Source organism: Coregonus clupeaformis, chromosome 17, assembly GCF_020615455.1.
Source record: "Coregonus clupeaformis isolate EN_2021a chromosome 17, ASM2061545v1, whole genome shotgun sequence".
Taxonomy (NCBI): Eukaryota; Metazoa; Chordata; class Actinopteri; order Salmoniformes; family Salmonidae; genus Coregonus; species Coregonus clupeaformis.
In genome coordinates this window covers 34,494,527-34,507,781 of record NC_059208.1, presented here as the reverse complement: position 1 = coordinate 34,507,781, position 13,255 = coordinate 34,494,527, and the positions used below count along the sequence as shown (strand labels likewise).

Sequence of the window (13,255 nt, the reverse complement as noted above, 5' to 3'; positions counted from 1 at the left end):
TACAACTTGTAGCGCCGCACCGTCTCTAGCTGAGCCTGAAAGAAGCAAGAGAACAGTTATTTTAAGGATATGCTTTTTTCTTTTGCTCTATAATTCTCTGAAGCCATGACGTGATATGATGCGTTGAAAGATTTGTGGAAGACGTTAAGTTTTTTTGCCACCGCCCACAGTGCCAGAGAAAGAGTTGAGGAAAAATGAAGCACTGCCTGGATTATTTCCCATTCCTTGGTTTTCCTCCAGTCTTTTTGAATCTGTTCGCCTGACATTGCTCAGATGAACATTGTCTAACTGCGACACATCAGATCTCCTCAAACACTTCCTCTCCTATCTCGCTGCTTGCTTACTTCCTCCTTTACTGTATATCCCCCCCAGTCAAATGTTCCCGTTGGTAGACCCATAAGAAGTGGTTGTGCTCAAAACCACAGCTTCTTCTCTCTTGCAGAACGTTCAACCCGGCGGACTACGCTGAGCCGACCCAGACAGAGGAGAGCTACGGCAGGGGAAGCACCTGGAACAACACAGGCAACCTGGAGCCAGAGGAAGGAGCCAGTAAGGAACCCAACTACTGCTCAGCCCCAGTCCAAAACCACCCCAACCTAGGCCTAAACACTTCCTGTAGATCTGCAAGATGGTGTGTTAGAAAGAGAGTGTTAGCAAGATGGTGGAATGTCCATCTAGTTTATCTAGAGCCAGAGGAAGGAGCCATTAAGAAACCAAGGTACTGCTTAATCAAAAACACTCACTAGACACTTTCTGTAGACCTGACAGAATCAGACAGATGGGTGGTCTAGTTGTGTTAATAATTAGTAACTCTCCATGGGGTCTGATGGGGCTTAATCTGCTTGTCTTGGGAATGATCTGAGGTATACTACGATGCATGCTAGATCTATTCAGTGTTTTTTTTAAAGCTGGCCAGCTTCAGTTAGCTTCACATTCCAGCTCAGGTTTCATCCGTACTACAACGGTGGATATTGCTTGTCCGCCTGCTGCTAACTCTAGCAGGCTTGTAATTGCGTGTGCATGTCGCATGTGGCTTGTTGAACGCCAAACTCTTCATTGAGACAATGCTGAAACATCAATCCATGGGCGACTCAATGCCACATTTTCATTTGGGCCAAAATCTAAATGAAATATAAGTTGTCTTGCAAATTCAGCAAGCTATGGTGTGAAATAGGCTTTTAGAATTGCCGTCTTTATTTTATTACTTATTGTTAATGCCGTCTTTGGTGTGCTTATCAATGCACGAGCACCTTTTCCCCACTCCTATCGATTTTTAAGTAATTGTATTAAGTCATACAAAAGTTTTACTGTGTGAAGTTTCAAATGCATTCTTTCATCAATAAATGTGTAATGTGATAAGTATTTTAATAGGGGTGTAACGGTTCGGTACGTATTGCGGTTTTGGGGTCATGTTTCGGTACAGCGGGAGAATTAAATGCCATTCACAATGTTCCTTGCATTGTCTGTTGTGACCGGATCATTATGTTGGGCCTCACGTTTCCACGCTGATGCTGCGTTTGTAATCATGTGGGAGTAAATACCAGTTGGATGCATTCATGTGATTTGAACTCATTGAGAAACCATATGGTGTCAACCATAAACTAAAGCAGGGCCTAACATTTTACTTTTTGGTCCACCATCCACTGTGGCAGGTAGATACAAAAAAATAATATCAGCCACTCATATATTTTTACCAGCCAAAATATTTTAGCGCCATAATTAAATAAAAAAAGACAAACAGATTACCATGCTTTGTAATGTTTCTAAAACAATAAATGTATTAGTAAGAAGTAATGTGGTATATTGCTCAATTTCATAAAATTTTTTGTGATCCGAGTCTTTTAATCTAAATATCAGAGACAAAATGTTCAGATGCCCCTTTTTAAAGGCGGGAGGTTACCGTGGTAACGGGGCTACTGAAGTCCTGTCGTGTGTGTGTAAGAGAGATGTGTGATCTTTATCAGTTGAAGCAGCAGACTAAGACTAATGTTGAAAGAAAAAAAAACAGTTTAAGAACAAAACAATGTAAATGGCCAAGAAACAGGAGGACAAAGTCTCACTTTGTAGACTTTTGAGTAAATTAGACCGTCTTTTTTATGCCTGTGCGCAGCGCCTCCAAATATGTATCTATCAGCACTTCACTCATTGCGCACAGCTTTCCTGCCAGGCAGTGTTTCTGCGCGAGGTGGGATATAGGATTTCTATTTCTTTGTGCAATTAGCAGCTCTGAAACAAAAGCAGAAATACTACTGCAGCATTTTTCTAACTTGCACATGTGCTTATACTTGACTTTTTACTTTTTATTTGCTAATGTAATGCTCTCACTGTAGAGCCCTGCAAGTTGACCACATGCCAACGTGGCTGGTGAAATATGCAGTACATTCTTACCTGCCAATATCTAAATCTAAACAAATTCAAAGTTTGTTTAGATTTAGATATTGGCAACGACATTGCTTTTTATAAATGTTTTGTTGCATTTAACTGACAAATGCTGTTATAGAGACCATTTCCTTAGTAGGTGACGTCAAAGGTCACCATGTGGGTGCTCAGGATGATAGTTTACCATTTAGTAATTAGCAGTTTTAGGGCTGTAAAATGTGGATTTTTTTTTCACTCTAGTGGTAGCATGAGACGGAGTCTACAACCCACACAAGTGGCTCAGGTAGTGCAGCTCATCCAGGATGGCACATCAATGCGAGCTGTGGCAAGAAGGTTTGCTGTGTCTGTCAGCGTAGTGTCCAGAGCATGGAGGTGCTACCAGGAGACAGGCCAGTACATCAGGAGACGTGGAGGAGGCCGTAGGAGGGCAACAACCCAGCAGCAGGACTGCTACCTCCGCCTTTGTGCAAGGAGGAGCAGGAGGAGCACTGCCAGAGCCCTGCAAAATGACCTCCAGCAGGCCACAAATGTGCATGTGTCTGCTCAAACGGTCAGAAACAGACTCCAGGAGGGTGGTATGAGGGCCCGACGTCCACAGGTGGGGGTTGTGCTTACAGCCCAACACCGTGCAGGACATTTGGCATTTGCCAGAGAACACCAAGATTGGCAAATTCGCCACTGGCGCCCTGTGCTCTTCACAGATGAAAGCAGGTTCACACTGAGCACACGTGAGAGTCTGGAGACGCCGTGGAGAACGTTCTGCTGCCTGCAACATCCTCCAGCATGACCGGTTTGGCGGTGGGTCAGTCATGGTGTGGGGTGGCATTTCTTTGGGGGGCCGCACAGCCCTCCATGTGCTCGCCAGAGGTAGCCTGACTGCCATTAGGTACCGAGATGAGATCCTCAGACCCCTTGAGACCATATGCTGGTGCGGTTGGCTCTGGGTTCCTCCTAATACAAGACAATGCTAGACCTCATGTGGCTGGAGTGTGTCAGCAGTTCCTGCAAGAGGAAGGCATTGATGCTATGGACTGGCCCGCCCGTTCCCCAGACCTGAATCCAATTGAGCACATCTGGGACATCATGTCTCGCTCCATCCACCAACGCCACGTTGAACCACAAACTGTCCAGGAGTTGGCGAATGCTTTAGTCCAGGTCTGGGAGGAGATCCCTCAGGAGACCATCCGTCACCTCATCAGGAGCATGCCCAGGCGTTGTAGGGAGGTCATACAGGCACGTGGAGGCCACACACACTACTGAGCCTCATTTTGACTTGTTTTAAGGACATTACATCAAAGTTGGATCAGCCTGTAGTGTGGTTTTCCACTTTAATTTTGAGGGTGACTCCAAATCCAGACCTCCATGGGTTGATAAATTTGATTTCCATTGATTAATTTGTGATTTTGTTGTCAGCACATTCAACTATGTAAAGCAAAGTATTTAATAAGATTATTTCATTCATTCAGATCTAGGGTGTGTTTTAGTGTTCCCTTTATTTTTTTGAGCAGTGTATGTAAACATGGCCTACCTATCGCTATTGTATTTATTTGGTACGGTCAGAATCGGCTTCAAAGGTCTGCTTGAATGCAGAGGGGAGACTGTTTGTCTTGCTCCGGTATACTGGGGTGACATCGGCGTAAATGTGTCAACATATTTGAGGTTTTGGCAGCAGCATAGGCTATTCTCGTTGAGCGTGGCGACATACTGTTAACGTTTTATCCACAACTTTCTGTCTGTTGCCGTTGTAATCTACTGGGAAGCCAAAATGTTCCCAAACTGGAGATTCAAACGATGTTGGAGGATCCTCCAATTCTGATTTATCGACCCCGCAACTCGCCATTGTACAGAACTAGTTCCCGGGCTGCTCCTCACAAAAGGAGAGTTTTGAAATGCACCAATTAAGAATATAATTTTCATTACAATGTTCACATAGGCTCTAGTTTTAACGGAATAGCCTGAAAAAAATGTTTCAGCTCAGATTTACTCGATGCATAGCCTATAGGCTTAGTGTTTTTTATTTTGTAAAAACATTTGTATATATTCATTTGTGTTCAGTGCGACCCGAGGTCCCTGTACCGAACGGGACCGACTGGTACCAATACGTGTACAGTTACACCTTTATACAAATAAATAAAAAAAATGAACACAAAAATCAGTAATGAAATATTTCATTAGTCGTTTTCCTCAAATTAAAGGGAAGATGACTCAATCTTTGCAAGAGGGAGGGAATCTAATTTCATTGCTCCTCAACTCATGGCTCAGACACTACATTCAGCATAAATGTAGTTCAGGTTAGTTCTCAAGGATTTGTTGCTATAGAAATTTGCCTGCCTAAAAGGTGAGCTACTTTTGTGGTACCGGTTATCCCGAGTTGAACTGAGAGATGACCCAAGTTCTCGCTAACTCCTCAAACCCGGTACGTAGTATACCCGTCTGTAGACTAGCCACAGGTCTCACCTCTCACTTCTCCTTTCTTGTAGGGATTGAGTACTCGGCAGGAGGAGAGGGAACAAATTACCAACCAAAGTTTGACTCTGCCCATAGTAAGATTGAACCTCCATCTCCTGAGGCCCTAAACATCACATCTCCTTTTCTGTTTGATGCCTGGTTGGTTTGAAACCTAATACAGTTTGTTTGTTTCTTTACATTCCTATAGTTGCCTGGAGGAGCGCGACAGAAGAGTGGGGTACTGAGGACTGGAATGAGGACGTAAGTACCTTTTTACTATGCCTATATATTGATTTGGTGGTATGCCTATTTGTTGTATGACTATATACGATATACTGTCCAAATTTTGGCAGATCCTCTTTTGACCAGTCTTTATTATTTATGACATCAAAATCACATTTTATGTATGTTCTGCATATGTACCCAGATGTTCAAATAAGCCTGAAAACTGAACTTGGTGTTGCTTCTTCCCAAATAGCTACATATCTAAGAGGCTCTCTGGCATATATATATATATATGGGAACACTCCTATTGAAATACTCCAGCCGCCTTCTTTATTCTTCTGTTTGTAGTTTTAGGCTAATGCATTTAGTTATGGCTTGATCCCTTTAATGCTGATGTACTGATCTTAATCAATTTGTCCTTTCTTTCTCTCTAGCTGTCAGAGACCAAGATCTTCACAGCCTCTAGTGTGGCCTCCATGCCACTCCCCCAGGAGAATGTCACCATCACTGCAGGACAGCGGTGGGCAGGCCTGACGCGGCATGCAGACACCCACAGACAGTCACTCTACAGTCATGCTATCACACACATACAGTGGGGGAAAAAAGTATTTAGTCAGCCACCAATTGTGCAAGTTCTCCCACTTAAAAAGATGAGAGAGGCCTGTAATTTTCATCATAGGTGCACGTCAACTATGACAGACAAAATGAGGAAAAAAAATCCAGAAAATCACATTGTAGGATTTTTTATGAATTTATTTGCAAATTATGGTGGAAAATAAGTATTTGGTCAATAACAAAAGTTTCTCAATACTTTGTTATATACCCTTTGTTGGCAATGACACAGGTCAAACGTTTTCTGTAAGTCTTCACAAGGTTTTCACACACTGTTGCTGGTATTTTGGCCCATTCCTCCATGTAGATCTCCTCTAGAGCAGTGATGTTTTGGGGCTGTCGCTGGGCAACACGGACTTTCAACTCCCTCCAAAGATTTTCTATGGGGTTGAGATCTGGAGACTGGCTAGGCCACTCCAGGACCTTGAAATGCTTCTTACGAAGCCACTCCTTCGTTGCCCGGGCGGTGTGTTTGGGATCATTTTCATGCTGAAAGACCCAGCCACGTTTCATCTTCATTGCCCTTGCTGATGGAAGGAGGTTTTCACTCAAAATCTCACGATACATGGCCCCATTCATTCTTTGCTTTACACGGATCAGTCGTCCTGGTCCCTTTGCAGAAAAAACAGCCCCAAAGCATGATGTTTCCACCCCCATGCTTCACAGTAGGTATGGTGTTCTTTGGATGCAACTCAGCATTCTTTGTCCTCCAAACACGATCGAGTTGAGTTTTTACCAAAAAGTTATATTTTGGTTTCATCTGACCATATGACATTCTCCCAATCCTCTTCTGGATCATCCAAATGCACTCTAGCAAACTTCAGACGGGCCTGGACATGTACTGGCTTAAGCAGGGGGGACACGTCTGGCACTGCAGGATTTGAGTCCCTGGCGGCGTAGTGTGTTACTGATGGTAGGCTTTGTTACTTTGGTCCCAGCTCTCTGCAGGTCATTCACTAGGTCCCCCGTGTGGTTCTGGGATTTTTGCTCACCGTTCTTGTGATCATTTTGACCCCACGGGCTGAGATCTTGCGTGGAGCCCCAGATCGAGGGAGATTATCAGTGGTCTTGTATGTCTTCCATTTCCTAATAATTGCTCCCACAGTTGATTTCTTCAAACCAAGCTGCTTACCTATTGCAGATTCAGTCTTCCCAGCCTGGTGCAGGTCTACAATTTTGTTTCTGGTGTCCTTTGACAGCTCTTTGGTCTTGGCCATAGTGGAGTTTGGAGTGTGACTGTTTGAGGTTGTGGACAGGTGTCTTTTATACTGATAACAAGTTCAAACAGGTGCCATTAATACAGGTAACGAGTGGAGGACAGAGGAGCCTCTTAAAGAAGAAGTTACAGGTCTGTGAGAGCCAGAAATCTTGCTTGTTTGTAGGTGACCAAATACTTATTTTCCACCATAATTTGCAAATAAATTCATTAAAAATCCTACAATGTGATTTTCTGGATTTTCTTTTCTCAATTTGTCTGTCATAGTTGACATGTACCTATGCTGAAAATTACAGGCCCCTCTCATCTTTTTAAGTGGGAGAACTTGCACAATTGGTGGCTGACTAAATACTTTTTTCCCCCACTGTACAGTGGGGAGAACAAGTATTTGATACACTGCCGATTTTGCAGTTTTTCCTACATACAAAGCATGTAGAGGTCTGTCATTTTTATCATAGGTACACTTCAACTGTGAGAGACGGAATCTAAAACAAAAATCCAGAAAATCACATTGTATGATTTTTAAGTAATTAATTTGCATTTTATTGCATGACATAAGTATTTGATACATCAGAAAAGCAGAACTTAATATTTGGTACAGAAACCTTTGTTTGCAATTACAGAGATCATACGTTTCCTGTAGGTCTTGACCAGGTTTGCACACACTGCAGCAGGGATTTTGGCCCACTCCTCCATACAGACCTTCTCCAGATCCTTCAGGTTTCGGGGCTGTCGCTGGGCAATACGGTCTTTCAGCTCCCTCCAAAGATTTTCTATTGGGTTCAGGTCTGGAGACTGGCTAGGCCACTCCAGGACCTTGAGATGGTTTTTACGGAGCCACTCCTTAGTTGCCCTGGCTGTGTGTTTCGGGTCGTTGTCATGCTGGAAGACCCAGCCACGACCCATCTTCAATGCTCTTACTGAGGGAAGGAGGTTGTTGGCCAAGATCTCGCGATACATGGCCCCTTCCATCCTCCCATCAATACGGTGCAGTCGTCCTGTCCCCTTTGCAGAAAAGCATCCCCAAAGAATGATTTTTCCACCTCCATGCTTCACGGTTGGGATGGTGTTCTTGGGGTTGTACTCATCCTTCTTCTTCCTCCAAACACGGCGAGTGGAGTTTAGACCAAAAAGCTCTATTTTTGTCTCATCAGACCACATGACCTTCTCCCATTCCTCCTCTGGATCAAACTTCAGACGGGCCTGGACATGCGCTGGCTTGGGCAGGGGGACCTTGCGTGCGCTGCAGGATTTTAATCCATGACGGCGTAGTGTGTTACTAATGGTTTTCTTTGAGACTGTGGTCCCAGCTCTCTTCAGGTCATTGACCAGGTCCTGCAGTGTAGTTCTGGGCTGATCCCTCACCTTCCTCATGATCATTGATGCCCCACGAGGTGAGATCTTGCATGGAGCCCCAGACCGAGGGTGATTGACCGTCATCTTGAACTTCTTCCATTTTCTAATAATTGCGCCAACAGTTGTTGCCTTCTCACCAAGCTGCTTGCCTATTGTCCTGTAGCCCATCCCAGCCTTGTGCAGGTCTACAATTTTAACCCTGATGTCCTTACACAACTCTCTGGTCTTGGCCATTGTGGAGAGGTTGGAGTCTGTTTGATTGAGTGTGTGGACAGGTGTCTTTTATACAGGTAACGAGTTCAAACAGGTGCAGTTAATACAGGTAATGAGTGGAGAACAGGAGGGCTTCTTAAAGAAAAACTAACAAGTCTGTGAGAGCTGGAATTCTTACTGGTTGGTAGGTGATCAAATACTTATGTCATGCAATAAAATGCAAATTAATTACTTAAAAATCATACAATGTGATTTTCTGGATTTTTGTTTTAGATTCCGTCTCTCACAGTTGAAGTGTACCTATGATAAAAATGACAGACCTCTACATGCTTTGTAAGTAGGAAAACCTGCAAAATCGGCAGTGTATCAAATACTTGTTCTCCCCACTGTACATGCAACCACAACTCCTCACCCACTCAAAGCCATGCATTTTTTATCAGGTTGTGTATCTTCACTCAAGTTCATGTAAAACACTTATCTTCAACATCACCAAACTGCAGTCTAGTCAAATGGCCAAAGTTTTCCCCCTTTACTGTGAGATTCCATGTGTAGAAAATTCAAATGTGTAATTCAAGCACTTCTGGTGTTATGGCTCTGATTTTCAGCTCTGAATCAGGTTTCATCCACCCCAAAACGAACTAACATACATACAATCGGTTTGCTAACATGAGTCAGAACAACATCTGTTGCTTAGACCCTGTGATAAGCTAAAATCCTGTCAAGGGGGTGTACTTGTACATCAAGCTGACACGCTACAGAGGTAGTGGTGGGCTACTGCCCTATGGGCCGTTCTGGCTTGGACAATGCTAATTACTTACCATCTCTGACCTCTGCAGGATTGACCTGGCAGTGCTGCTGGGGAAGACTCCCCCATCCTCCTCAGAGGCAGAGGCCCTGGGCCCCATGAAGGCCAGCCAGCCCCCCTCCCTCCCCCAGTCACTGGTCTTCAGCAACTCCAAGCAGGGTGTGCCGCTGTCACAACCCCCCTCCAGCAGCACCCCCTACACCCAGCACAGCATGGTGAGCCCACAGGACACGCACAACGGCCTCCGCTCTATTCTACAGTTTTATTGACTACTTAAAGTGGAACTGACAGCGTTTTAACTACTTTGTAGATATGAAACAATCATATCAATAAAAAATATAAAATTCCAAGTTTATTCTACAAAACAAACTTTATGTTTTAAAAATAGCTTCTATTTGACTCAACATTCCATGATGTACACAGTAAGGCATTGTTGGCAGAATAGATGGCTGCAGTTCAATGCATGATTTAATATAATTCACCAATACATTTTTTGGTAGTCCAAAGAATATTGCCATCAGGTTGTAAATCACAGCTGGCCTGGTACATTGTTTGCTGCCTTCATTCGGGATGCACTGTTTCAGTTTCAAAGACTCAATATTCTGGACAAAAACGGACGAATGTAACTAAGCCTGGGAATGTCAATTAGGGCTGGGCGGTATACCGTGTATGTGTGTGTGTGTGTGTGTGTGTGTATATATATATATATATATATATATATATACTGCAAAAAAAAATAAAGGGAACACTTAAACAACACAATGTAACTCCAAGTCAATCACACTACTGTGAAATCAAACTTAATCCACTTAGGAAGCAACACTGATTGACAATAAATTTCACATGCTGTTGTGCACATGGAATAGACAACAGGTGGAAATTATAGGCAATTAGCAAGACACCCCCAATAAAGGACTGGTTTTGCAGGTGGTGACCAGAGACCACTTCTCAGTTCCTATGCTTCCTGGCTGATGTTTTGGTCACTTTTGAATGCTGGCGGTGCTTTCACTCTAGTGGTAGCATGAGACGGAGTCTACAACCCACACAAGTGGCTCAGGTAGTGCAGCTCATCCAGGATGGCACATCAATGCGAGCTGTGGCAAGAAGGTTTGCTGTGTCTGTCAGCGTAGTGTCCAGAGCATGGAGGCGCTACCAGGAGACAGGCCAGTACATCAGGAGACGTGGAGGAGGGCGTAGGAGGGCAACAACCCAGCAGCAGGACCGCTACCTCCGCCTTTGTGCAAGCACTGCCAGAGCCCTGCAAAATGACCTCCAGCAGGCCACAAATGTGCATGTGTCTGCTCAAACGGTCAGAAACAGACTTCATGAGGGTGGTATGAGGGCGTTGTAGGGAGGTCATACAGGCACGTGGAGGCCACACACACTACTGAGCCTCATTTTGACTTGTTTTAAGGACATTACATCAAAGTTGGATCAGCCTGTAGTGTGGTTTTCCACTTTAATTTTGAGGGTGACTCCAAATCCAGACCTCCATGGGTTGATACATTTGATTTCCATTGATAATTTGTGTGATTTTGTTGTCAGCACATTCAACTATGTAAAGAAAAAAGTATTTAAGATTATTTCATTCATTCAGATCTAGGATGTGTTATTTTAGTGTTCCCTTTATTTTTTTGAGCTGTATATGTGTGTATATATACACACACACACACACACACACACACACACACACACACACACACAGTGGGGAGAACAAGTATTTGATACACTGCCGATTTTGCAGGTTTTCCTACTTACAAAGCATATAGAGGTCTGTCATTTTTATCATAGGTACACTTCAACTGTGAGAGACGCAATCTAAAACAAAAATCCAGAAAATCACATTGTATGACTTAAGTAATTAATTTGCATTTTATTGCATGACATAAGTATTTGATCACCTACCAACCAGTAAGAATTCCGGCTCTCACAGACCTGTTCGTTTTTCTTTAAGAAGCCCTCCTGTTCTCCACTCATTACCTGTATTAACTGCACCTGTTTGAACTCGTTACCTGTATAAAAGAAACCTGTCCACACACTCAATCACAGACTCCAACCTCTCCACAATGGCCAAGACCAGAGAGCTGTGTAAGGACATCAGGGATAAAATTGTAGACCTGCACAAGGCTGGGATGGGCTACAGTACAATAGGCAAGCAGCCTGGTGAGAAGGCAACAACTGTTGGCGCAATTATTAGAAAATGGAAGAAGTTCAAGATGACGGTCAATCACCCTCGGTCTGGGGCTCCATGCAAGATCTCACCTCGTGGGGCATCAATGATCATGAGGAAGGTGAGGGATCAGCCCAGAACTACACGGTAGGACCTGGTCAATGACCTGAAGAGAGCTGGGACCACAGTCTCAAAGAAAACCATTAGTAACACACTACGCCGTCATGGATTAAAATCCTGCAGCGCACGCAAGGTCCCCCTGCTAAAGCCAGCGCATGTCCAGGCCCGTCTGAAGTTTGCCAATGACCATCTGGATGATCCAGAGGAGGAATGGGAGAAGGTCATGTGGTCTGATGAGACAAAAATAGAGCTTTTTGGTCTAAACTCCACTCGCTGTGTTTGGAGGAAGAAGGATGAGTACAACCCCAAGAACACCATCCCAACTGTGAAGCATGGAGGTGGAAACATCATACTTTGGGGATGCTTTTCTGCAAAGGGGACAGGACGACTGCACCGTATTGAGGGGAGGATGGATGGGGCCATGCATCGCGAGATCTTGGCCAACAACCTCCTTCCCTCAGTAAGAGCATTGAAGATGGGTCGTGGCTGGGTCTTCCAGCATGACAACGACCTGAAACACACAGCCAGGGCAACTAAGGAGTGGCTCCGTAAAAACCATCTCAAGGTCCTGGAGTGGCCTAGCCAGTCTCCAGACCTGAACCTAATAGAACATCTTTGGAGGGAGCTAAAAGTCCGTATTGCCCAGCGACAGCCCCGAAACCTGAAGGATCTGGAGAAGGTCTGTATGGAGGAGTGGGCCAAAATCCCTGCTGCAGTGTGTGCAAACCTGGTCAAGACCTACAGGAAACGTATGATCTCTGTAATTGCAAACAAAGGTTTCTGTACCAAATATTAAGTTCTGCTTTTCTGATGTATCAAATACTTATGTCATGCAATAAAATGCAAATTAATTACTTAAAAATCATACAATGTGATTTTCTGGAGAGAAAAAAATTAGATTCCGTCTCTCACAGTTGAAGTGTACCTATGATAAAAATTACAGACCTCTACATGCTTTGTAAGTAGGAAAATCTGCAAAATCGGCAGTGTATCAAATACTTGTTCTCCCCACTGTGTGTGTGTGTGTGTATATATATATATATATATATTAGTGAGGGAAAAAAGTATTTGATCCCCTGCTGATTTTGTACGTTTGCTGTAGAAAAGACACCTGTCCACAGAAGCAATCAATCAATCAGATTCCAAACTCTCCACCATGGCCAAGACCAAAGAGCTCTCCAAGGATGTCAGGGACAAGATTGTAGACCTACACAAGGCTGGAATGGGCTACAAGACCATCGCCAAGCAGCTTGGTGAGAAGGTGACAACAGTTGGTGCGATTATTCGCAAATGGAAGAAACACAAAATAACTGTCAATCTCCCTCGGCCTGGGGCAGGGGGACCTGGCGGGCGCTGCAGGATTTCAGTCCTTCACGGCGTAGTGTGTTACCAATTGTTTTCTTGGTGACTATGGTCCCAGCTGCCTTGAGATCATTGACAAGATCCTCCCGTGTAGTTCTGGGCTGATTCCTCACCGTTCTCATGATCATTGCAACTCCACGAGATGAGATCTTGCATGGAGCCCCAGGCCGAGGGAGATTGACAGTGCTTTTGTGTTTCCATTTGCGAATAATCGCACCAACTGTTGTCACCTTCTCACCAAGCTGCTTGGCGATGGTCTTGTAGCCCATTCCAGCCTTGTGTAGGTCTACAATCTTGTCCCTGACATCCTTGGAGAGCTCTTTGGTCTTGGCCATGGTGGAGAGTTTGG

General features: G+C 44.2%; 1 protein-coding gene across 10 annotated transcripts in view; it reads left to right on the top strand.

The window, feature by feature from the left end:
- The window catches only part of ubap2l (ubiquitin associated protein 2-like), an 84,156-nt gene that overhangs the window by 28,147 nt on the left and 42,754 nt on the right, over positions 1-13,255 (top strand). For all 10 annotated transcript variants that reach the window (XM_045226288.1, XM_045226296.1, XM_045226291.1 and 7 more), the window contains 5 exons: positions 443-549; positions 4,860-4,922; positions 5,036-5,088; positions 5,487-5,572; positions 9,286-9,469. In XM_045226288.1, the coding sequence (XP_045082223.1) occupies positions 443-549; positions 4,860-4,922; positions 5,036-5,088; positions 5,487-5,572; positions 9,286-9,469 (493 nt within the window). The remainder of the gene's footprint in view (positions 1-442; positions 550-4,859; positions 4,923-5,035; positions 5,089-5,486; positions 5,573-9,285; positions 9,470-13,255) is intronic.